General features: G+C 38.9%; 1 protein-coding gene across 1 annotated transcript in view; it reads left to right on the top strand.

Annotated features, from left to right (window-relative positions):
- Window positions 1–27259, top strand: part of LOC127580812 (semaphorin-3D-like) — a 77262-nt gene that overhangs the window by 23137 nt on the left and 26866 nt on the right. The window contains exons 2-7 of the mRNA XM_052034722.1: window positions 880–1040; window positions 3097–3156; window positions 6000–6119; window positions 9652–9745; window positions 21575–21703; window positions 24071–24213. Of these exons, the coding sequence (XP_051890682.1) occupies window positions 880–1040; window positions 3097–3156; window positions 6000–6119; window positions 9652–9745; window positions 21575–21703; window positions 24071–24213 (707 nt within the window). The remainder of the gene's footprint in view (window positions 1–879; window positions 1041–3096; window positions 3157–5999; window positions 6120–9651; window positions 9746–21574; window positions 21704–24070; window positions 24214–27259) is intronic.

The following is a 27259-nucleotide window of genomic DNA, read 5'->3' on the forward strand; positions in this document are numbered from 1 at the left end:
GATGTATAGTTCTGGTCACCACACCAGAGGAAGGATGTGATTGTCCTGGAGAGGGTGCAGAGGAGGTTCACTAGGATGTTGTCGCGGATAGAACCATTCAGTTATGAGGAGAGACTGGATAGATTAGATTGGGTTTGTTTTCCTTGGAGCAGAAGAGGCTGATGGGGTCCTGACAGGAGTACATAAAATTATGAGCATAAATAGGGTAGATGGTAAGAAACTTTTTCCCCTAGCAGAGGTATCTAAGACTGTGGGCATTGATTTAGGGTAAGAGGGAAGAGATTTACAGGGGATGTGAAGAAGAACTTCTCACACCAGAGGGTGATTGGAATTTGGAATGCACCAGGGTGATCTCACAACACTGAAAAAGTATCTAGACAAGGACTTGAATCACCAAGGCAAAGAAGGCTATGGACCAAATGCTGATAAATAGGAATGGTAAAGATGAGTACATGGTAGTCAGTATAGACATGGTGAACTGAAGGACCTGTTCTGAATTGTATGATTCTGTGAGGTTCTGACTTATGTTGACTGTCATTGTGTAATGAATTGTTTGAGACTACTCCTGGTACCTTCCTGCCTCTAGATCTCCCTTTAGACCTTGAAGTGTGGTTAACCGACAAATATATCATGCAGAATCATGTTGAGACTTTCTTTTTTCTCTCAAGGACAATTTGCTACAATTTTACTCAATTTGAACACGTTATAGATGACTTTTTTACTACAACTCAAGGTTTTTTTAATGCAGGCTACTTGCTCAGAATTTTGGCAGCAGCTTTAACCTTACTATGATCACTTATGTGTGTCGAAGTGTGTGCAAGTCTTTCCCACTGGCAATGATAATTAATATTTGAAATTTATATTGTGCTTCTCTGTCAGATTTGCTGATGAACGACAGTTGTAACCCATTTCATGGATCAGCAGAAAGTTCAAGTTTCCAGTCTTTATTAATAGATGAAGAAAGAGGAAAACTTCTGGTCGGAGCTAAAGATCTGATTTATGTTTTGAATCTGGAAAATTTGAACAAGGAACCCAAAAAGGTACAAATCATCAACAAAGAAGTCAGATTATGGATATGAAACATTGAATATAAATCTAATTTCAAGATAAATTATTGCAGATTGAATTTAAATCACCAGAACAGCAGATTTTCACTTGTTTTGTATGTCAGTAACAACCACAAATTAGGGATCTTGGCTTACTTGTCTTTTATCTGTGTGGAAAATAGTTACGCCAAGAACTTAGATCAAAAAGTACTGTAGTTTAGGTGTGTTATGTGATTGAATAAAATATTAGTGAAAATTAGGACTGACTGCATGTATCATGTAGTTGCTGCTTTTATTCTGAAATCTTCCATGCGCCTAATGCCCAATGCACAGAGTATTTGAAAAGTGTTCAGTGGCAACCAATAACATACGATAAATGTGAGTTTGGCATTGCGGGACTTTTAGTGGTGTATGAATAGCCTGCACCATTCTCAGGCCACTTATTCAGAAGAAAGCTTTAAATGTCCCATGGTAAATGCTTCCACGTAACTTAAAGTAAACCGCCTTAAGAAAGTCCCAGACTGGCACTGGGAGCCCAGTTTATGTAGGCCCCCTATAAGTACTTGAATTAGCCAGCATCCTTTCAGGACCCTCATGTCCAGCAGTACCAACTCCTTCCACATCTCCCTAATGGGGCGCTTGGAGGTTGGAGGGGACTTGGAGTTGCTGGCTGACCAGCAATCAGAAGCTTGGGAAGCCCCAAAAGGAGAGACAAATTTGTAAATTATTAAAAGGAAGCTCACCCAATTTAAGTTCCCAGTGTTGGTTTGGGAGCAGCTCGAGGAGGTCTGTGTGGGTAGTGCAAAAGCAGACTTTACATCTAAACAGATAGCCAACAGACTGGTGTTGAAAATTAGTGATGCATGTTGGATACCAGTGCATATATCTTGGGCCCTCTGTGCATTATTGTTTATTGGCAAAATGGCACTGGAGCATGGCAACTCATTGTGAGCTGCTCTCTGCAGGTTTACTCATTACTTCTACTATAATCGTTCTACACTTTTACCTCAATGCACTCTGTGCTACCTCAATGCACTGTGTAATGAATTGATCTGTACGAACAGTATGCAAGACAAGTTTTTCACTGTACCTTGGTACAACTGACAATAACAAACCAATGCCAATACCATTAGACACATAACAGCCCAGAATGAAAATGACAGACTTCACTGTGATTCCCTGACTTTAATTTCTTTTTGAATTTTTTATAGAAACAGGGCACAATGCAATCCAATTTTTAGGCAAGTTCTCCCTGTAGAACAGTGACCCTGAATAATCAGTTGAAAAGGCAACTGTTAAAAGTTGTGCTGACATTCAGGATGGAAGTTTCCACAGATCTTTCCTTTACCATAATTACGTGGGCAAGATAAAGTGGGAGCAATATTTCATGCTGTGCAGAATTTCCTTGTAATGTGCTGCAGAAGAATCACTGGCCATTTTGTAGTAATTGCAAATAAGTTCAACAATCTGTTGTGAATATCACAGCACAGAAATTTTGAAATCCCTACAGGGAAAACTGGTGAAAGACAGAGCTGACAGAAGAATAAACTGTGTGGGTTATACAACAGCAAGAAAGAGGAGGATAAGACTGGAATGGAAAGGCTCGCTCTCACTATTTCCACACAGCCTCTAATAGCTACTGTAAGACTACATTCACCTCCCCCGACTCCACAATCCCACCATTATCATCTCGCACACCGCACCACCCCTGTCCTCCCCAACAACTATCAACCCCTTGCCCATCCTTCAGGTTTACCTGAATATTTCTGCCAGTGAGGTGGGTGGCTCTGAATTGGTGAGCTGCCCGCAAAGATGTGATTGCTGCAGGATATTTGCCTGAAGTGTTAAGATTGTACAAATATTAGCAATTCAGGGTGGGGCTTGTGTCAGGGTGTGCAGAGTACCAGCCACCTGGTTAATCATCTCCCGTGCAATCTCTTTTGTTCAGACATTTGCACTACATTGATAACTGGCCAAAAGCTCTACATTGAGATAAGTTAATCTAATTGATTTCTATTTGGAGCTTTAAAATATTTTTTTCTCTTGTCAGATTCATTGGCCAGCAGCTACAGAGAGAGTGGAGCTCTGTAAACAGACCGGCAAAAAGGAAGTAAGAAGTGGCTTGCACTGTTTCACAGTTTCCATGAATTCAGTTTTATTTCTTAAAGACAGTTTATCATATTTTCTGTCATGTTAAAAAAACTGCTGCCATTTTAATGTATATGAAACACTTTGAGCTTTAAAAATGTAAAAATTATCTGTTTTTTAAAAAAGCTCTACAAATGTTCAAGGCTGGCTGATTTTCTGGAATATCACATGTTGTTCCAATTAATATGATGATGCACTTTTACTTCACATTTCTTTAGATGTTCCACAGTAGTGTAGTAATCTTTCCAGCAAACCCAGTAAGTTTAAAGAAAATGCAAGAAATGGGGCCCCAGTGAGTTTTAAGGGAGCATGGAAACAGGAGCCCTGATGTGTTAAAGGGCATGTGGGAACTAGGGCCCTCATGTGTTAAAGGGACCTCAGGAACCACATTCTCAATGTATTAAAGGAAGTGCAGGAACTAGGACCCTGATGTGTTTTTAAGGAACACAGGAACTGGGCACCAGAGTATTAAAGAGAATACAGGAATTGGCATCAGTGTGTCAAACGATTCTTGGTAATCAGGGCCCTGGCATGTTAAAAGGACCAGAGGAAACATGCCTCAGCGTATTAAAGGAAGCTCAGGAACTGGTGCCAACATATATTTAAGAGAACACAGGAACTGGCATTAGTGTGTTAAACAGAACGGGGGATCTGGCACCCTGGTGTGTTAAAGGGAGCACTGTAAACCAGCACATGAATAGTTGAATATTAACCTGCGTCCTCTACTAAATAACATGACTAAGCCATAATAAATAAGATATGGCTAAATGCAAAAACCTTCGAAAAACATTTCAATGAAAATATCTATGGTGAATTCAAGGAGTGAACATAATATTACTAATCTGACGTACCAGAAGACTAGAGGGTGGCTCATGTTGCGCCTTTATTTAAGAAGAGCTGCAAGGACAAGCCAAGGAAATACAGTCTGGTGAACATAACATCAATGGTGGGAAGTTACTGGAGGGGATTCTGAGAGGAAGGATCTACCTGCATTTGGAAAGGCAAAGACTGATTAGGGATAGTCAGCATGCCTTTGTGCATGAAAAATCATGTCTCATGAATTTGATTGAGTTCTTTGAAGAGGTGACTGAGAGGATTGACAAGGGCAGGGCAGTAGACGTTATCTTCATGGTCTTTAGCAAGGCTTTTGACAAGGTCCCGCATGGTAGGCTAGTCAAGAAGGTGAGATCACATGGGATCCAGGGTGACCTAGCCAATTGCATACAAAATTGGTGAGGTGGAATGGATCAGAGGATGGTAGTGGAGAGTTGTTTTACAGATTGGAGGCCTTTGATCAGTAACGGGCAGCAGGGATTGGTGCTGGATCTGCTGTTGTTTGTCATCTGTATTAACAATTTCAATGAGAATGTAGTTGGCATGGTTAATAAGTTTGCAGATGACACCAAAATTAGTGATATAGTGGACAGTGAAGAAGGTTATCTAAAGTTACAACAGGACCTAGATCAGCTGGGAAAGTGGACCAAGGAATGGCAGATGTAATTTAACTCGGACAAGTGTGAAGTGCTGCATTTTGGCAAGTTAAAGCAGGACAGGACTTGCACAGTAAATGACAGGCACCTGGAGAGTGCTGTAGAACAGAGAGAGCGAAGATACATGTACATAATTCCCTGAAAGTGGCGACACAGGTGGACAGGGTGGTGAAGAAGGCATTTGGCATACTTGTCAGGGCATTGGGTACAAGAGTTGGAGCATCATAATACGACTGCACAAGATGTTGGTGAGACCACACCTGGAGTACTATATGCAGTTTTGGTTGCCTAGTTAGAGGAAAGATGTATTATGTTTGAAAAGGAGCAGAAGAGCTTTGCTGGGATATTGCTGGGACTGGAGGGCTTGAGTTATAAGAAGAGACTGGATAGGCTAGGGCTTTTTTCCCTGGAGCCTAGGAGTCTGAGGGGTGACCTTATAAAGGTATATAAAATCATGAAGGGCATAGATAAGGTGAATAGTCTTTTTCCCAGAGTAGAAGAGTCTAAAAATTGAAGGCATAGATTTAAAGTGAGAGGCGAAAGATTTAAAGTGGACCTGAGGGGTACCTTTTCACACAGAGGGTGGTGGGTATATGGAACGACCTGCCAGAGGAAGTGGAAGATGAGGGTACAATTACAACATTTAAAAGACATTTGGACAGATACATGGATAAGAAAGATTTAGAGGGTCCCAAATACAGGAAAATAGGACTGGTTCAGGTAGGCAACTTGGCCAGCATGGACAATTGAGCTGAATGGCTTGTTTCTGTACTGTATAACACTGACTATATGATGCTAAAACAGACAAGTAAAGAAATAATGTCAGTATTCAAGATTTCTTGTACCAAGAAACCTTTGGAAAAACAAATTTGAACTCTCAAGTCGAATTCACATCCTGAAGTGTTCTGCAATTCTCAAGATAATTTTAAAAAAACATTGCACATTGCAAGATTGGTCTTTGGAGTCTTTATGTCACCCTGCTTCTAGTGTTAGGCTAATAGTGACAGCCAATAATCCGAGAGCAAAAACAACTTTCAAAATCCACCTTCATTTGTAGGAGATGCCAGCTCAGGAGGAAAAGAGAGAGTTGTGAAAATAAATTGACCTAAGAAGGGTCCTCAGTTGTTCCCTTTAAATGATATTTGTAAGGAAAATTAGCCTTTAAGTGAACACATTCAAATTGCTACTCGTTCTGTTGTCATGTTTGTTACTTGCAGTAACAATGTTTGGTTGTGTTTTTAATGATAGTTTGATTGTGTTACTCCTTCCCTGGAAGACTAGGCATTCCTGTTAACAATATTTATATGACTATCAGGCAGAGTGTGCAAATTTCATCCGCCTGCTGCACAACTTCAACAAGACACATGTCTATACTTGCGGCACGGGAGCTTTCCATCCTGCGTGTGGATACATTGAACTTGGACCCCCTGCACAGGTAATGCATTTTGACTCTGTTGAAGGTAATGGTCAACAGCTGTCACTTCAGCTATACTATATTCAAACTTTATTATCACCAGGTCACTTGAGTTCAAGCCTTTTAATGACTATGGCCCTGTTGAGACCAGAGGCGCAGCCTGTTTTAATTACTTGAATTTACTATAACAAGGGTTCACAATAAAATATCATTTCATCACCTACAACAGATTTCTCTTTGTCTGCCTGTATCTTTTCAAATAATAATGATCAAATATATAAGTTAAGAAAAAAAATATTTTTACCTAAAGGCAACACAGTGTGCAACAGTCATAATGTAGTTATATATTTTGTAAACTGATGCCTACAACATACAGAGAAGCTCTATTATCACCCTGCAAAATTATCTACCAGGATTTTCCCAGCATAAAATTTCAACAGGGGAATCAATGACCTAACCAAGGCCCAGATAATTTGGATCCCTGCCAAATCTGTGGCACTTCCACTACATTCCTGCAGAAGTTACAGCTGGAATGCATTGTGAGGGCTGGAGATTTTTTACTTCATGTTGCTTCTTTGTTATTTTTGTCTTTGTTCAGATGCCTGGCATGCAGCTGTAGGTGAAATCTTTTGAGAAACCAAGCCAACAAGGTCTTGCATGCAACAAGCTGCTTGTGGGAGCATTATTAATGATTTTCTGTCCATCTAATATCAATGGATATTTCACACTGGAGATTTTCTTATAATCTGCACTGCCACTAATGCAGGATCTTGGAATATTGCCTTAAGTTTATGAAAATTTGGGTCTTCACTTAACCAACAAGTTTCACTGTAAGTTAGCCACAAGAGCTGGTCATGGTCTGTTGCACTTTTGAACCAACATGTTTGTTGTGCCACAGCCTCAGCTGCAACAGGCACTACTTATGACTTCATTAATCATAACGAAGAACCCTCTTTAGACACAATTAGATTAGTGACTCACAAAATTTGTTCAGTGAAGGAACAAATGTAAAGAACTACTTAACCTTTACAGGGAACGTCTGTATCAGAGCAACCTCTTGCAATACATAATACTGCGCTCCTATGAGTCTAAGTTAAAGGCTTCCAACATTTTTCAGTCATATTGATTGCATTTCCTTTCTGAAATACTTATTCAAGGAATTTTTTTTAAAACTATTGAAAGGAAGCATGTCGACAAGGAATAAATTGGCTGTGAAATATTACATAAGGCTTTCCCCTGCTGATTAGACTAATCTTGCTTTGAAGTAGTTGAAGGAGCTCCTTACTGACGTACCAGTGCTAACTTCATGTTGTAGCATGGAGTCTTCCACCTTGTTTAATTTTCCCATATTGGCTTCCCATTTCCTCTTTCATAAAGTACAATAGTCTTGGCATCTGTGCCACAGCAACTCACAGGGGATGTATAGCTTTAAAACTGTGATAAATTATGAAATTCTCACGTGTTGATATCTAGAGGAGGTAAGCTATTTTTGTTATTAATAGTTCCATCAGCATCATTGATTTTGATGTTACCTGCAAACGTTAGAACAAAGCAGCAGCATTTGGCCCTTTGAGACTGCTCCACTAGTCATCAGGATCATGACTGATCTTCTACCTCAGCATACTTCATGGACTATCCTCGAATCCCTTTATATCCTTGAAGTGTAGCATTTATTCATGATTGTCCTTTTTGAATATCTGAAAGAATTATTATTATTGGTAATTTATTCATTCCAAACATACAAAACTGCACAAACTACACAAAAAAGCAGTACCAATTATCAAAACTTTCTCCAGTACTTGTTGCAGGAATTGCATTGTCCAAATTTAGTACATTTAGGGCTGAGATGTATATATTTTTGGATCTTGAAGGATGCATGAAGAGTTAGATCTGCCGTGATGTTTGTGGTGTATCTCTATTAGCTGTTATGGAAACTGCTACTTTAAGGTTCATGGGTGCTACAACCTTAAGGGACCATGTCATCTGGCAATCTTACTTTCACATTGTTTGTACCATGCTTCAAATTTTCAAATGAAAGTTAGCTGCCTCACTGAATAGTTTCCTTGAAGCTGCAAAGTTTATGTGAGTTCATTCAACACTCCATGGTGCAGTCTAGTAAGAACCTAATCCTTTCAAATATTGTTAAATGGTGAAGTAGGCCCAAGAGGCTATAAGGCATACTCCTGGTTTCTTCTATTTCTTATGATCCAATGCCACTTTGTCAAAAGATTGATGTTATATATAAGGGGCATACTAGCAGATGATACATAGAATCTGGGTGAGAGAAACAATGACAAAAGGGCTAAACCATTTATGCATAAAAACAAGAAGTTTTGCACAGCATAGTGAAAACCTGAATTGCCTCTCCTATGAGGATGTTGAAGCTAGGAATGTTCGCTAAAGGCATCAAGGCGTATGAAATAAAGCCATATACGGGGTTGACATTTCTGGTCTGTCATTGTCTAATCAAATGAGGGAATAGACTTGGAGACACAAGAGACTGCAGATGTTGGAACTGGAACAATAAACAAAATACTGGAGGAACTAGACAGTCCAGATGACGTGCCTCGATCCAAAATGTTGACTGTCGATTTCCCTTCACGGATGCTGCCTGACCCATTGAGTTCTCCAGCATTTTGTTAGTTGTGAGGGAATACACTTGAGTGCAAGATGGCTAGTTTCCTGTTGCTAAATTCCACGTGGCAACTTTCACGATCAGGAAATTTTCTGCTTTAGAGACTGTCAAAGACATAATATTAAGCTTCCTTCCACTGATATTTCCTTAGTCTGGTGCAGTCAGCAGTAGGAGCACCATAGGCTTGTGTCAAACAGTATATCATTAATATTAACGTGCCTTTTGCTTAGCTCTAGTTAGGCAAATGCTTTATTCTTTTCCATTTTTCTACAAGTTATTTTTCTCAACCTGACAAATTTTGAGTGATATGTTGCCTTTGCCAATAGATCATATCTGAGTGGCATATTTAATATGATGTACACAAAACACAATAGGAAGCCAAGTGTGGGGTGTGTTGTGGTCTGAACCTCAAAAGACTTAATAATGTAAACCGTGAGTTGAAACATTTCACCATGTTGGACTGCTGCCTATTGAGTTGGTCCTTGAGTATGTTTCAGCTAATAGTATTCAGTCGTACTTTTTCTGTAACTTACTCAGTCAGCTATGGATTATTGGTGTCAAGAAACAGAAATGTAGCAACCTAAAACTTAATGAAGATACAGTATATAAGACGATGTTATTAAATCATCATAACTGTATTGGCTATGAAATTGGTTAATAATGTGATTAAAAAACTTATCTCTCAGTACTTATCTTCCTATCCATCAACTAGTTAGCCTTAAAATAATCTGACATGTTATATTTAGGAAATGGATGACTCTTATTCATGCTTTTGCTAACTCCAAATCTAATTTCTAGCATAATATATGTTGGGATGTACTGCATTACTATATTGTACAAACAGTAAGAGATTGAAGTACAGACTATTGGCCTTTAGTTGATTCTGATCTTTATTTCTTGTTGTAACTTTACTGACAGGAGCTTTCATTGAAGTTTGACCTTAAAACTCTGGAATCTGGAAAACTGAAATGCCCTTATGACCCCAGCCAACCTTTCACATCAGCTCTCATTGGTAAGCCAATTGTACAATGTTGCAGATGTGAATTATTAATGAATGTATGAATGAATTAATGTACTGTTTTTAATATGGCCCAACAACTAAGAATAACCGATAGGTGCTGTATATTCAACTTTTGTAAATCATGCACTCAAAGAAATAGATTTTATGAAAAAAATTATATTTTGAAAAATATTATTTGTATGTTGCACAAAAAGGATAGGGTCAAAAATTATTTCTTGTATAATGATGGTGGACACTTTAGATTATTTCCATCTACATGTCCATAGACATCTGCTTGTATTTTTGCATAAATTCTCAATTTCTGAGTCAGCATAATATTCAGCCATTTGCAGTGGGGTATATCACAGACTAAACGCTACATTAGAGAAGGAAGTCCCGCTGCTGAATATCAACTCGGAGGAATTTATCATAGATTGCCATAAGGGCAATACAACACGTGGCTCCAGTTAGTCTTATGATTACCAACTAGATGACATATTTAAACCTTGTTTAATCTTTTCACCCAGCATATGAACTGTGTTTCCCTGTAAAGCTACGTCAATAATTACTACAGAGTATAAAAATAATTGTTTTGTAACACTCAGAATTTTAAAATAATTGTGCACAAAGGGAAATGTTAACAATTCTAACACACTTCTCCTAAATCACTATCAATTCCCCAATGAGCCAACTTATAAGGTATCAAGTTTTCTTATACTCTCACAGCATATCTTTGATGCTAACAGTAATATCAGACTAGAGACTGGTTTCAAATTGGCTTGGAGTTCCTGCTCAATTGCACCATTTAGTTCAGTGAATTTTCACCCAGTTTGTGTAACTAGCACAAAAATAAATGAAATTTTGGACATGAGTTCCATTCAGTGTCATTTGCTCAACTTGCCGCATCTTTCATGACAAGTTTTGTGCTGGAAGTAGGTTGTAACCACAAGTGTGCCTTGGGCTCAGGATGAATAAAGCATTGTTGGAAGTTTCTGCTTATTGTGTTCCTTTGCAGGCCCTCAAAGAGGCTTCAAGTTTTGAGTTGAAACTTCTGAATTCTGTACTTACTCTCCTCTGATAGTTTTAGAATGAGTTTGTTTTAAACTCACTTATCAATGTATCCCAATATAACTAGCAAATAATTTAGCATACTTTTAAAATGTTGTCTTCAGTAAATTAAATTTGGCTGGTGGATTGACAGTGACTTAAAATGCTTACTTTTAAGCCATGAAAAGTTACTGCTCTTAAAATATCACGTTATCTCTTTTAAAGCAGATAATTTCTTTTTACAACAATGCCTGATTATGCTGATTCATTAAAGACATTACACTTGGCAATATACAAATGAATTTGAATGGAGACCTACAGGAAGATTAAACACTTTTCAAAACTGACTAAATTTCAGACACGCTTTGGATGCATGCAAGACAGAAATATGACTCTGCTGTCTTTTTAGTTGATCTTTGTTTAAGGGATGGTATATGGCCTAGAAATTCCCCTATATCTTTTTAAAATGTGAACGCTTGTAACATATTTGTAAAGCAGTTCTCTGCCTACACTACTTAATGGTGAAATTCACTCCTTTAATACTATAATTAAAAGAATCAGCCAGGAAAAGTTAGTTGAACACACTTAAGCTAGGGCTGTTAATATCACAAACCTAATAAGCCTTGATAAGTAAAAAGCACACCATTTCCATTTTAAACAAGGCTGGGTAATTGTGCATCTTGAAGTGCAGAGATCTCCTTGCATCCAGATGGCCTTCAAGGAAACATGTGGCTAAAATGGGAAGGAAATTCCTCACAGAAAAGAAACAAATAATTGAAACATTCTGCCTGTGGGTCAAAGCCTTATTAAATCCAAGATCAAGGGGATAAAGAAATTTGTGAAATTCCTGTTGATGGTTTGGTGGTGGTGTCAGTGGAAGTGGGCAGCAGATTTCTGTTTGCAGAACCCCACGTTCCATTTCTTAAGTGAGAAGAGATTTTTGTGTTGCCTTTTGGCCTTCCTGCCCACTGTTAACGAGTTTCTGACCAGCACATTGATGGATAGTCACCTTGCTACTTGAACCTAGCAGTTTCCTGCCAGTAATGGAAATAACTTGACTAAGTGAATAGATTTGCTATTGTTCTGCAGCTACCATCTCACTCAAGTGGCCCATTCTTTATGCGTGACCTGGACATTTTGTCAGCTGGTTATTTGATTGTGAGGGAAGTGGTTGGATATCACAACCAAGCCTGCTTTTTGTCACAGATTAAAAACAAACAGCAGTGTCCACTTATATAGTGCCATTAATGTTGTAAGCTTCTGCAGGGTACTTCCCAGGAGCGATAACCAAACAAAATCTGACACCAAGCCACACAGACATATTAGGATACGTGATCAAATGCTGGGTCAAAGAGTTGGATCTATAGAGCGTCTTAAAGGAGGAAGGAGAAGTCAAGAGGTAAAGAAGTTTGGGAAGTGAATTACGGGTCTTAGCATCCAGAGGTAGTAGAAGAAACAATTGTAATGTTTAAGTTCCATTGAAGAAGAATGCAGCTTAAAGGAAGTCCATTTGCTACATTTTACTGAACTGGCTCTTTTTAAGAGTTAGCTAATTTGTCCCACTCCAAGAACAGAAACAGCAACAACTTTCATCTATGTAATTCCAAGCTGTTTCACGAGACTGATTGTCAAATAAAATTTGACACTGCAATTCTGCACAGAAGCAGTCCATTTGACACAAACACATTGATGATTATATTCCATTTGAGCCTCCTGTCCATCGGCATCTGAATCTACCAACATATCCCTCTATTCCCTTTTCCTTCACATCTTTGTCCAGCCTCTTCAATGCATCTATGTTACTTCTTTCAGCCATCCTCAATGGTAGCAAGTTCAAGAAACTCAGCACTCTTTGAGTATAAAAGTTTCTTCTGAGTTTCCTTTGGGATTTCTTGGTGACTATCTTATACCCAAGGCCTCTAATATGCTCTTCCCTATGTGACAATATTCTCTCCATATCCACTCCACCCAAATCTTTCATTATTTTAAAGACCTTTATTAGTTTATCCTTCAGCCTTTATGTCCTTTTATAATACGGTGATCATACCTGTACACATGATGCTCTAACCAGGTTTAACAGAACTTCACTACTTTTCAATTCTATACATCTGGAAATAAACCATGCTGCTTGGCTTGTTTTTTTTTATGGCTTTACCTGTAGTGCATCTTTTTGTGATTAGTGTACTTGTATTTCAACATCCCTTGATTCCTATGCCTTCCAAGAATTGTACCTTAAAAATAAAAAGTGACCTGTTTATTCTTCCTACCAGAATTTATTATTTCACATATATCTGTGTTGAGCATTATTTGCACATTGGGCATGATTATTAATGTTCTCCTTTGCAATTTGTTGCAGTCCTCCTCAGTACAATGCAGATATCATCTGCAAAATTAGGACAGGTGACCCAAAGCTTGTTAGAAGGAGCAACTTAAAAGTGAGGAGGGCAGAGATAAAGAGGTGAAGATATTCAGGGCTGGATATCTAGATGTCAGGGGCTTGGGAGCTGAGGCATGACCCACAAAGGTAGGGTGAAGAAAATGAAACATGTGCAAAAAGAGTGCAGAAATCTGAGGACGGAAAGCCTGATGGAGGTTATAGAGGAACAAGATCCTGAGAAAAGAAGGGTAAGTATTTTAAGATGTGGCCAAACTAGGAGTTAGTGAGCACAAGGATGATTGGTGAACAGGGTTTAGGATACGGATGGTGGATTGGGATGAGTTCGCGTCTGCAGAGGATGTAAGATAGGAAAGAGTCAAGAGAACAATAAAGTGCTCAAAGTTAGAGATAACAAAGGGATTACTGAAGGTTTCAGTGCACGATAGGTTGAGACAGCCAGGCAAGGCTATAGAAGCGAAAGTGGGCAGTCTTGATTGAGAGGATATTAGGTCAGAAGCAAAGTTCAGGATCAAACAGATATTGATGAGTCTGGTTCAGTGCTCTTTGCCATAGTCTCTTTATTTGAATTATCTAATTCCCTACCGGAAGCTACTATAGAAACTGTCTCCACTACTCTTTCTTAATCAACGTCATATGTCAAAAAGAGGCTTCTCAACTTCCATCTTGTTCTTTTGCAAATTCTCTTCTATGTCTGCCCTCTGGTTACAAAATCTCCTGCCAAAAACGGTTTGATTTTCCTCAACTGATTCACATACGGGCCTTAATTTTCAGCAGCAAGGAAATTAGAAATGGAAACCTTGACTGATTTTTCACCCACCACCCCCCCAGCTCAGAAATATTTGCCAATTATAGCACCTCTGCAGCTGAGTTCAATTAACTGAACACAGTTAAGGGACTAAACCAGTAAATTTTCTCATCTGTGTGGTTCATTTCTACAAAGGTTATGCACTTACTAACTGAACCATAGGTGAAGTGGTTACACACACATTTCTATTACATAAGAAATGTATGCAATCAAGTTATATCTTTTTTTTGTATGTAGAGGCCCTTTGATTTTTATAGAAGTAGCTTTGCCCCCAGTTCACACGAAAGAGATTTTCCAGCAACACAACCTCCAGAACTGCAGCTCCATCTTTGACCCTCGTAATGAGAATAGTTGTGTTCACACCTGGTAATGTTTAAAAATTGATATGTTAATTGTAATGTAAGCCATAACTGACACCTTTTTTATTGCCATATGAATCTAATCTTGGTTTGATAAATTTGCAGAATTTGACGGAGTGACTTTGGTAATCCAATAATAATTCCTCTTATAATTATAGCATAATACAATGCACATTATAGCAGAATGAGTGAATATTATATGATATAGTACCTGGACAATAGTGGCTTGGTGCTTATGTTCTAGGACTAGTGATCCAGAAACACAGGCTAATGATCTGGCGACTGAGTTCAAGTCATGCCAGATGGGAAACTTAAATTCATTTAACTAAATAAATAAACAATTAAAGAGCTAGTAATGGTGACCATCAAGCTACTGTTTTGTTATAAAACCTGTTCGTTTTGCTAATGTTCTTTTGGGAAATTTGCCCTGTTGACCTTGGAATGGACAAAATGTGACTCCAGACCCACTGCAGTGAATTGCCTTTTAACTTCTCTGAACTGGCCTTGGAAGGCGCTTAATTTAAGGGAAATCAGGGATGACAATAAACACTGGGTTTTTCATAACACCACCAAGGATTAAGAAAGTATAAGTCCAACAAAGAGTGATTAGAACTGTAAAATCACTGGAATTTCATTTATTGGTTTAATGGGATTTCCCACCATTCCATTGCAAGAGAAATATTTCAATTCAGCAACAGAACTACAAATATTTGCTAGTTCTGGAGAGAAAAAAAATAAAAGCTTTTACAGCTTTGCAACTAAATTTACCCACTGTTAGTAAGTCTAATCCTTTAATGTTTATGCGATGAGCAATAAAAAGTCACTGCTCAAGCTTCCGGGAGTGATTTTCTAATACAAATAATGATTCAAGATTTATATCTTGATTGAACTTCTTGAATGCCAGAAATTCAGTCAGAGTGGAGTTTGTAAGATAACCTTTGAGGTTTTCCCACAATCCCACAAGTCATTTTTTCAAAATTAATTATTTTTAAATAGGCATGGCTTACATTTATTACCTACTCCTTGATACCTTTGATAAGGTGGCAATGAGTCATCTTCCTGAACTTCCGTACTTTGTCTTTGATAAAACAGTTTCCACAATGCTACTAGGCTGGGAATCCTAGGATTTTGACCCTGAAACATCAGAGGAACAGCAATGTACATCTAAATTGGGTTAGTGAGTCACTGAGAGGAACTTGTAGACAATGGTGTCCTGTTTGCCAACTGCTCTTGTCATTTCTAGGTCAGTAATTCTCAAACTGTTTTCTATAGCAGGCTGCACTATGCTCTCACTCCATATTATGTTTTCTGCATCAATGCAACTTATTCCTGTGTATACATTTTAAAAAATGTTATACGAGTATTCTGACAGTAATGCAAGATAAATCCATATGCTGTCAGACATCTAGTTTCTGCCAAGTGTCTACCAAGCACATCTGAAGTGAGCAAATGAAGTAAAAGTTTATTGACCATTAAAATAAATCTGGGTTGACTTTGCATGATATTGAGCAGAACGTTCTGATATTGGATTGAAATTCAAAGTTCTTGGAATTACAGGTTGTCGGGTTGGCAAATGCAGTCAAAGAAGTCTTTGTGATGCCAGTTGAATAGATGGTAGTGAGTATGCTGAATCCTGCTGAAATTGCAATTTTCAAGGAGGACCCCTGACTTGGTATTGGTTTATTGTTGTCACTTGTACCACAGTACAGTGGAAAATCTTGTCTTGCATACCGATCGTACAGGTCAATTCATTACACAGTGCAGTTACATTGAGTTAGTACAAAGTGCATTGAGGTAGTACAGGTAAAAACAATAACAGTACAGAGTAAAGTATCACAGATACAGAGGAAGTGCAGTGCAGGTGGACAATAAGGTGCATGGTCACAACAAGGTAGATTGTGAGGTCAGAGTCCATCTCATTGTATGAGTGAACCGTTCAATAGTCTTATCACAGTGGGATAGAAGCTGTCCTTGAGCCTGGTGGTATTTGCCCTCAGGATCCTGTATCTTCTACCCGATGGAAGAGGAGAGAAGAGAGGATGACCCAAGTGGGTGGGGTCTTTGATTATGCTGGCTGCTTCACCAAGGCAGCGAGAGGTATAGACAAGGAGGGGAGTCCAAGGAGGGGAGGCTGGTGTCCATGACTCACTGGGTTGTGTCCACAACTCTCTGCAGTTTCTTGCGGTCCGGGGCAGAGCAATTGCCATACCAAGCTGTGATGCATCCAGATAGGATGCTCTCTATGGTGCATTGGTAAAATTGGTGAGAGTCAAAGGGGACAAACCAAATTTCTTTAGCCTCCTGAGGAAGTAGAGGCACTGGGGAGCTTTCTTGGTGGTGACATCTACGTGATTTGACCAGGACAGGCTATTGATGATGTTCACTCCTAGGAACTTGAAGCTCTCAACCCTCTCAACCTCAGCACCATTGATGTAGACAGGTGCATGTACACCGCCCCCTTTCCTGAAGTCAATGACCAGCTCTTTTGTTTTCCTGACATTGAGGGAAAGGTTGTTGTCATGGCGCCATGCCACTAAGCCCTCTACCTCCTTCCTGTACCCCGAGTCATTGTTGTTTGAGATACAGCCTACAACAGTGATATCATCTGCAAACTTGTAGATGGAGTTAGAGCAGAATCTGGTCACACAGTCTTGAGTATATAGGGAGTAGAGTAGAGGGCTGAGGACACAACCTTGTGAGGCACCAGTGTTGAGAATAATCGTGCCGGAGGTATTGCTGCCTATCCTCACTGATTGCAGTCTGTTGGTCAGAAGGTCAAGGATCCAGTTACAGAGGGAGGTGTTGAGTCCTAGGTCTCTGAAGTTGGTGACGTTTGCTTGGAATTATAGTATTGAAGGCAGAGCTGTAGTCAATAAACAATAGTCTAACGTAGGAGTCTTTACTGTCCCGATGCTCCAGAGCTGAGTGTAGGGCCAGGGAGATGGCATCTGCTGTAGACCTGTTTCGGTGATAGGCAAATTACAGTGGGTCGAGGTTGACTGGGAGGCTGGAGTTGATGCGTGCCATGACCAGCCTCTCGAAGCACTTCATGATGGTGGACATTAGAGCCACTGGTCAGTAGTCATTAAGGCATGTTAGCTTGCTTTTTTTCAGTACTGAGATGATAGTGGTCTTCTTGAAACAGGTGGAAACCTGAGAATGAAGCAGGGAGAGGTTAACTATATCTGCAAATACTCCTGACAGCTGATCAGCACAAGATCTGAGCACTTGGCCAGGGACACCATCTGGGCCAGATGCTTTCCTCGTGTTCATTCTCCAGAAGACTGATCTTTCGTCCTCGACGGTGACCACGGGTTCAGTTGCATTAGAGGCTGCCAGGGTGGGTGGTGAAAATCCACTTCCCTTCTGTTCAAAACGCGCATAGAATGCGTTAAGCTCATCAGGAAGGAATGTGCTGTTGTTGACTATGCAGCCCGTCTTTGTCTTGTAGCCTGTTATTGGCATGTAAGTCCTGCCATAACTGACATCTGGTCTGGGACTCTATTTTGAGTCGGTATTGTCTCTTGGCATTCCTGATAGCTTTCCGAAGGTCATATCTCGATTTCTTGTACTGGTCAGGATCACCAGATTTGTGTGCAGCAGTTCTTGACTTCAGTAGGGAGTGGATCTCCTGGTTCATCCATGTACTTTACAGGCAGGCTGAACAGTAACATTTCTTACACCTATAATAACAGTTGGCATTATTTATTTTTGTTTACTGGATTTGGATCTTTTACCACACTGAGGATTGGATATAATCCAATCATAGTCAGATTGGTCATGATCTGATTAAATGGTGGAGCAGGCTTTTGAGGCTGAGTGGCCGACTCTTGCTCCTTAATTCTTTTGATTATATATACATTGAGGATTACATTGTTTAAAGCACAGCTATTCCCTTTGTCTCCAAATGAACACACTTGATCCTACCTGTCCAAGTACTTAATCACTTTGGTCATTTATTTCTCAAAAATCTGTAAAGAGAAAAATGTCTTGAAAAGTGAGTGAGAAAATAGTTATGGAAAAAAAGTGTCTATTGTCACTGCATTCTAGCCAAAACATGCATTTATATACCACCTTTTAATCTAAATGTCCCAAATTGCACTCCGCACATTTTTCTTTCAATAATCTGAGACAGAAAAACACAAGGAATTTCTTGCCCTTTGCTGTTATGTCCTTAGATCTCCCCAGGGCACTTCATCAGTCTGATTTTTTGAAGTTTAACGATTCATTGTAACCCAGTGGGAAACTGACAAGATCAGATTGAAGTTGGGCTGTTATATAATAATACCCAGTGTTCAATTCTGCCTCAGCATATTGATCTGCTATTTTTAACTTGATCCAAAGAATTTTGCAAAATTCATCAACAGTTGCTCAAGTTTCTTGATCTTTCAACATAACACTTCAGCTCAAATGTTTGATAGAAGACTTGTTTTTGAAATTGTGTAACCAAGGTGTTTCAGAAAAGACATTGAAGGATGGCAAGTAAAATCTGATGAATGATAAAATGGACATTTGATCCTATCCTGGAAGTTTCCTGCTTTTTCCCAGCACAACTTGAAGAAGACTGATATCTACCCAATATTTATCCCTCAATCAATATCACAAAGGTGGATTATCAGGTCAGTTATCTCTGTGCTGCTTGTGCAAATTCATTGTCACATTTGCTTAAGGACATCGAGGACATTACATTACCTAAATGCACGCTTCTTGTTATATTCATGTTTTACTCTTTTTACTAGCCTCCTGCAAGTGATATAACCCACTCTATATGCTAAGGGTGAAAAAAACGATTAAACAGCCACATTAAACCTTTCCACAGAAATAACTCATAAATTCAGTGTTCAAATCATAATGCTGTTCTCTCAGGTTGCTCTCTTAGTTTCTTTTAATGTGACTCCCCACCCCTACCCCCTGATGTTTCATGTAATACAGCAGAACTTTTGAGTAAATTTGAAGATCTAGATTTGCTTTATTTACTTGTGCAATGTGAGTCACATCAGCCACCTACATTGAGAACATATAAATAACAATTTTCAGTGTTCACTTCTATGTCAATATATTGATCTACCTTTTGTTTTGCAAGTGCCAAAGTATTCATCAACAGTTTCTCAGATTTCATTAATCCTTCAACAGAATACTTCAACTCAAGGGTTTGATGGAAGTGTTGTTATTGAAACTGTATTGCCAGTACATTATAGGAATGACTTGGTACAATATGTAGTGTTAATAAGCCTGAAAAACACTTCCCCCTTTGGGACAATGCAAAGTGGATATGTGCAAAAGAATTTGTCGGATTGTTTTATGTAATAAAGCTCACAAGTATTTCCTCTAAGCACTAATGATTTTTATTTGTTTTAAAATTCCTTTTATGAATTCAGTGGAAAGGTCAGCTGAGGAAAATATTCAACAACTGTTGTACTGCTCCCAAACAACCAAGGGAATTTGGTGTGAAAAGTAAAGTGGATTACATTGCAGATTAATAAATTATGTACACTACTCTGCATGGGATTCAAGATTTGTTAAAACTATAACTTGCATCAATACCAGATTTAGCAAGCCTGTTTTCTCCCTTTAATCCCCTTAACCAGCTTTACAAAGCACAAAGTCCATCCCTGTGGCAGAAGCAATAAATCCTGAAAAGAAAATTTATGGATTTTCTTTGTCATTCTCTAATATCCTCTTACACTCTGTAATCCCAAATCTTGGTCAATGCTATTTAATAAGTTTTCTGTGTTCAGTGGGCCAGAGCTGACTTGCCTTTTGATCTCTCTACATACCTTGAGGAACCAGAGTGAAATCAGAAAAACATCACAAGGTGTATCATATAAATGAACTATTCATTTTCTGGCTGCTATCACATTTATACTGGCCTCTCTTTGGTTCTGAAGAGTGTACATTTGTTTCAGGATGATCAAAGGCAGACTATAAACAGATGATACCATAAATTGCATTCATTGAAAAGTGTGCATGAAATACATATACATGAAAAAATTTTGCAAAATAAATGCAAATGAAATTATGTAAGTCTTCCAGTTACAGATACTGTGTATATTGCTTTTAAAAGGCCTACCTCAGTAAAAATAATCAGAATAGGTGTCATATCCTATCCATTTTATAGGCTTTGCAAAAAGGATCTACTGTTAAAAAAAGTTTATAGACATAGTTATGCAAACATTAACTTGCATATTTATAAACAAGGCAGCTGGGTGCAGTTGACTCATAACCCCACATTCAAGATTTCTAAGTGATCTCTTTAAAAAGTAAATTATGGTAAAGAGGTGCACCAAGCAATTGACATGCAGATACAGCAAATAGTTTGGAAAGCTAATGGATTGTTGGCCTTTGTTGCAAGGGGTATGACGTGTAAAAGCAGAGTGGTTTGGATGCATGTTTACGTGGCACTGGTGTGACTGCACCTTGAATACTGCATTTGGCTTTTGTCTGCATAGTTAAAGAAGGATATACTTCCATTGGAGAAAAGGTTCTCTGGACTGATTCTTGGGATGAAGGTGCTGACATACGAAGAGAAGTTGAGCAGATTCAGCTGATACATTAGAAGAATGAGGAGTGATCCTATTGAAACATAAGGTTCTGAGAAATATTGACAGGGTGGATGCTAAAAGGATGTTCCCAGATTGGGGTTGCCCAGAACTAGGGAACATTGTTTCAGAATAAGGAGTCATCCATTTAAGACTGTGACGAAGAGGAATTATTTTTTTCTCACAGGGTTTTGACTATTAGGAATTCTCTATCCCAGGGAGCTATGGCGGCAGAGTCACTGAATATACTCATGGCAGGGACTGACAGATACTTGAACCACAAGGGATTCAAGGGATATGGGGAGAGCGCAGGAAAGTGGTGTTGAGGCCAAGGTTGGATTAGCCATAATCTTATTGAATGGCAGAACTTGCCTGAGAAGCTGATTTGCGTACACCTCCTCCTGTTTCTTAGGTTCTTATATTCCTGTAGATGGATTTGATGAGTATACTGCCATGCAGGCAACAACAAGTTAGCTCCAGTGTAGAAGAGCTTGCAGCAGCAAAGCTCTGATGGATTGGATGCCCTACATTTCTCTATCATTTGTATGTCTAAAATTAATTCATTGGTAAAATGTAGATAAAGATAAAATGAGGTGACAGACTCTTATAAAAGAAATCTTCTGAATTTTGAAGTTGAGTTGTACCTTCAGAGCTGAGAAACTAAACTGAACCATTTCATTTTTAAATCTCCAGATGAATACCTCTTTGCTGGGACATCATCCGACTTCCTTGGGAGAGACACAGCTCTATTTCGCTCCCCCATACATCACCTGGAAAATCAGCATATCCGCACAGAACACAACAACCTGCTTTGGTTAAGTGGTAAGTGAGACTGAAGCTTGCTGCAAATAAGCAAAATCAATGTATTAGGTTCTAAACTTTTAGCTCTGTTACACAGGCTGTTGAATCAGTTTTTACATCGTGGACTGAGACAAACTTGCATGAAATCGTCTTGCCTGTACCATTCCTTGAAGCAATAACCCAACTGGTAATTTGTTGATCTCCGGGGTAAACTGGTGCAGAACCTTACTGATTTCACATATGTACAGCAATTAAGAGAAATAAATGCAAATGAAATTATGTAAGTCTTCCAGTTACAGATACTGTGTATATTGCTTTTAAAAGGCCTACCTCAGTAAAAATAATCAGAATAGGTGTCATATCCTATCCATTTTACAGGCTTTGCAAAAAGGATCTACTGTTAAAAAATGTTTATAGACATAGTTATGCAAACATTAACTTGCATATTTATAAACAAGGCAGCTGGGTGCAGTTGACTCATACCCCCACATTCAAGATTTCTAAGTGATCTTTCTCTTAAACAACTTTCTCTTAAGCAATTCCTGGGGCGCATGGATGATTTGCTTCCACTCTGGTTCTTTGGATTCTGAACTGGCTGATGAGGGGAATGTAGGACCCACAAACTTTACCACAGATGGTGCTTGATGGGGCAGGCGGGTGGGTAGTTTGTGAGGTGGTGCACTCCTTCTGCCAATAACGCAGGGCTTCTATGTGCTCACAATGTACGGACTCCAGCTTCTCAATACCATACCTATTGCTCCTTCTCCACTTTGAGTGGTTGTAGGTCAGTGATTGCCAGGAGTTAGTTAGATTATTATATTTTTTTCAAGAAGATTTTCAGAACATCCTTGAATCTGTTAATCTATTCCCATGACAGAGCTCAGAATAAAGTGTTAATTTCAAGAGTCTGAAATCAGGTATATGAATGATGTGGCGTGCATAATATAGTTAACTGTGTGTAACTGGGGCCTTAATATTGAGGTTGATGACTTGGGAGATGACACGGATGTTGGTTTGCTTATCCCTCATATGAACCTAGGGAATTTTACTCCAAGTTATTTCTCCAGTGCCTTGAGGTTCAGGCCTCAGAGGCACCTGCAATGATCACTGCAGCTCTGTGGATCACAAATTTTGTGTCAGGTTTGAAGCCTTGTTCTTCAAACATTTTTTTTCTAGAGCATTGAAGGCAATGGTAAATCTCATCAAACTCTACCTTCACTGAGTGGCAGCGGCTCCCATGATGTGAGAAGTGGTCCATGATCTTGCCATGAACCTTTATTGTTGGAGGGCAGAGTTCCAAGATACTTGTAAATACTTTTGTACTCTATGTAATGCTAACATTAACTCCAGTAATTACTATTTTTGATTTATTCTTTAAAGGGATGACGGAAGTTGCAAAGTACGCACCATGCCTGGCTTATAAAAATTTGTATTAGGTTTAATGATTGTCCTAAGAAAACAAGCCCAAAATTTAGTTTGCACCCAACTTTCCCTTCCTTTCTTTTCCGTCTTTCCCTTTCTTTCTTCCCTTTTCCTTACTTTCTCCTCTCTTTCTTTCTTCCTTTTTTTTGCTTTTGCTTTCTTTCCTGTTTTTGTCTCTCTGTCGCTTTATATCTTTCCCTTTTTGTATTTCTCACATTCTTGGACCTTTCCTCTCACCTCCCAAGAGGTTTTGACTCAGGTCTGCGTTGTGAGCCTCTGAGTAGCATAAATCAATTTGCCTCCCTTTGATTATAGAGGGTTGAGTTCAGCACGAATGATGAAAATTGGGTGGGACGTGGAGGGGAGAATGGTGTGGCTCAACTCAGAGAGAGAAGGAGCAGAGCCTAGGCCAGGAGCTATGAGTGTTAGGCAGGAACTGGGGATTGGGATGAACTAGAAGCTGTGCCAGACTGGGGCATGGGGCTGGAGAGGTCATAATTTGTAACCACCAGCCCAGGGATGAAAACTGGGCCTGATTCCATGGCTGGGTGAGAGCCAACTCTATAGATATCGGTGTTCAGTGCTGGGAGAGAGGCAAGACTGATAAGGCTGATGATTAGTGGAGAAAAAAATGTATAATGGAGAGTCAGGTACAGCTTTCTTGAAAGGAATGAAGGGAGTCAGACAGAGATGAGTTCAAGTGCTACCATGTGGAAGGTTCAGCTGGGTTGGACTTGAATGAAAAGAATGTTAGTGGATCAGGAGGATAAGAAACAGTCTTCTTGGACCATGTGTTCAGTTGTGTTTCAATGGTCCCATCATTGCTAATCTGATCACGGAAAATCGATAGAAACTCAGTTATTTTAACAATCGCATTCTGACTTATACATTGCATTAATTTTTAAAAATTAATTTGTAACAAAACTAATTTGAGTCATAATATTTGCCATATTTTTTTCTCTTCAGATGCTAAGTTTATTGGGATGTACCCCATCTCTGATACCACCAATGATGATGATGATAAAGTATACATATTTTTAAGAGAGACAGCCGTGGACACAAGAGGAACTGAAAGAGCCATTTACTCCAGAGTGGCCAGAGTTTGTAAGGTTGGTTTGTGGAACCATGAAAACTGGATTCTGTCAACAGTTCTCAGTGATTTTATCTTTATTAACTATTGAGGAATGGAGCAGTGTATACTACTACTACTACCACTACTACTACTATTATTATTATTATTATTGTGTGTTTTTGAAAGCTTTGCAAGATTAGTCATATGATAATCTGATCTGGAGCAAGACTTTGTTATTTATGAATGGTGAACCATATCTCCAATCCAGAAGAATGCCTCCATTTCCCACTCCAACCACCCATGCCTTTTTTGTGTCAGTGCCTAGGGCATGGGTTCATTAGTGCAGTGAGAATCCAGCTGGAAATAGAACAATCTCATTTTACAGAGGATGTTACAATGAGGGAACTTTCATTTCATCTGTCTAAGCCGGGCAGGAAAAGGTGCTAACACATTATAATACCGAGCCACCTCCCCTAAGTTTGACAACCCTGTGATGTGCGAAGAAAGACAAATCCACTATTGCTTTATGAAAAAAAGCAACATTGATCATGGCACACCAAGGTGTCAAATCATGCTCTAAACGTTTCTTTTAGTTTTATATAAATAGTATAATTCTCCTCCCTTATAGAAATGTAACGGGGGGGAGGGTAATTGGTGGAAGTTTGTACATACGGCAAAACATACCACTGGCTTTCATTATTCCTGTGGAGCCATCTGCTCATATTTGTACCAGATATATCTCTGTTCTCCATTATTGTCTTGGGCTGGATCACATCAATAGGCACTGGGAGAGAAATAATGAGAAAGAGAGCAGAGTTGAAAGAAAACATAAAAGAATAAGAATGTAAACAAGAGCAAAATAAATTGCATTGGGAACAAAGCAACAGAGAAAAAGGAATGCAGAGTACAATTTAAATAACGCTTTATCACATTCATTAAAAACATCCCAAAACACATCAAAGGCAATGACTTATTTTGAGGTTCTTTGTCATAATATAGACAAATGTCTCAAAGGCAATAATATGATGAATATGTTTTTGGTTATGTTGGTGAAAAGGGAAAAAATCAGGATAATTTCCAGCTTTTCTGCAAACAGTACTTTGGGAATTTTAGCAACCACCTGAACCACAAAATACAATTTGTCACCTGAATAGGGTCAACCTTGATGATGTAGTGATCTTTCCATGCTATACTGAAACACTCAGGTTGTAGTGAGATTTGAACTGACAACTTCCTGACTTGGAGAAATGAATCCTATCCACTGAGAGAAGAACCAAAGAGAAACATATAGTCGGGCAACAATACTGAAGGAGATCAAATAGTGCAGGGAAATGAAACAGAAAACAAGAATCAGCATATATTAGAAAGATAAGTGAAAGAGAGCAAAATATAATAATAGAATATTTTGCCTTTATCTTTATGTTAAACCAACAGGAAATAATTAAATCTATTATATTAAGTTCTAAAGTTCTCCCAATGCCAGCAGAGTATCCCTTTAAACACCGAGAAAAGCAACAAACTTGAGTAATGGAGGGACCAGTTGATTTATGCCCATTTTCAAGTACATCACTCCACCAAGTCGATTGTTTTCTGAGGCTGTATTCAATGTTTCATTCAAACTTGATCATGCCAAGCAATTCTGTTGTTGCTCACTTAAGCTACCACCAATGGCTCTCCTGGTGACAATGGTGGGAGGTGAAAGTAAGATGCTAAAATCCTCATTTTCCATCAGCTCTAGTGAGTGCTAGGGAAACTGAAGGAATGTTCCCACTTTATCTGGCACAATATTAACTTTAAAAAATAACTTGGTGACATGTTGGTCCACTCCCTTAAAGCTTGAATGACATAGGCCTAAAGCGTACTCCCCTGGAGCCATCCTTTGGCAGGTCATAAAGCAGGTTTATGGTGCTCATTAGTCAACAAGGACCCTTATAACTGTTTTGGCTTGCTGCCTAAATGTCTGAAAGATGACCTGATGTTACATCGGATCAGAAATCTTTCAGGTATCCTTGGGGCAGAGGAGTTTGGTCTGACATTAATCTTCATTGTGCCTGTTTATACATCCCTAAATAAGCTTTTACTCTGTCTAATTTTGAACTCTGGCTTGCTGATTGCACCAATAGGTACTAAGATGTTTGATATGGATGTCAATATAAATGTTACATTTGAAACTAAAGTTGAAATAGTCCACAAAATAGCATGATACATGGTATCTTGGAAAATAATGTTGACAAGCAACATTTTACAAAGCAGGGTCACACTGAAGGAACTTTGATTCATTGTAAGGTATGAAAACAAATTTCTAGCAAAAACAGAGAGAATTTTGGATGAACACATGACACAAAGGGCTGACAGAGAGATGGTTGGGGAGTTGAAAAAGAGACTTTTGCATCTCTCCATCTCTGATGAGAGATGGGTGATTTTGCATTGCATATGAGGGACAAACAGAAGAGAAGCACACTCAGTGGGAATAGGTCCCACTGTGTCCTCTTGCTGACCCCGCACACTGACAAGACACCAGTGGGCAATAACTGGGTATAACCACTGGGAATGCAGTCAGCAGATTTTCACAGCTGTTGCTGCTGACACCACTTGATAGAAACCCAGTTTATATGTGTAAACAAGGTATCTACCACACCTGCAGTGTAGTAATATTCCAGAGTGGCAGCAACTCAGTGCAATTTCTTGGACAAGGTATTTTTTAATTGTATGGTTCCAAACCAGACGGAGTAACAGTTCAGGAAGAACAGCTCCGGGTTACTATTGAAACTCCCTCTTAACCCCCAATTTAAGTTGTAAATTTCATGATGCTGTACACAAAGCATCCTGAACATTTTAAATTTGAAATGTTCTCTTTAAAAAAGATTTCCCCCTCATCCTTGTGTCACATTTTACTGTAGTTAATTGAATTTCTTTTTAATGTTTTTAATTAATTTCTGTCAGAAAAGCTTGGATCAACCTAATTAGTTTGACAATCCAGCAACAAACTTTCAAACTATGCAATAATTATCCTCTGATGAATTATGCTCATATTTTTCAACATTCCATTACTAACATGTTCAGAGTAATGAAAATATATTCAC

The sequence above is a fragment of the Pristis pectinata genome, chromosome 20 (genome assembly GCF_009764475.1).
Source record: "Pristis pectinata isolate sPriPec2 chromosome 20, sPriPec2.1.pri, whole genome shotgun sequence".
NCBI classification, from domain to species: Eukaryota; Metazoa; Chordata; class Chondrichthyes; order Rhinopristiformes; family Pristidae; genus Pristis; species Pristis pectinata.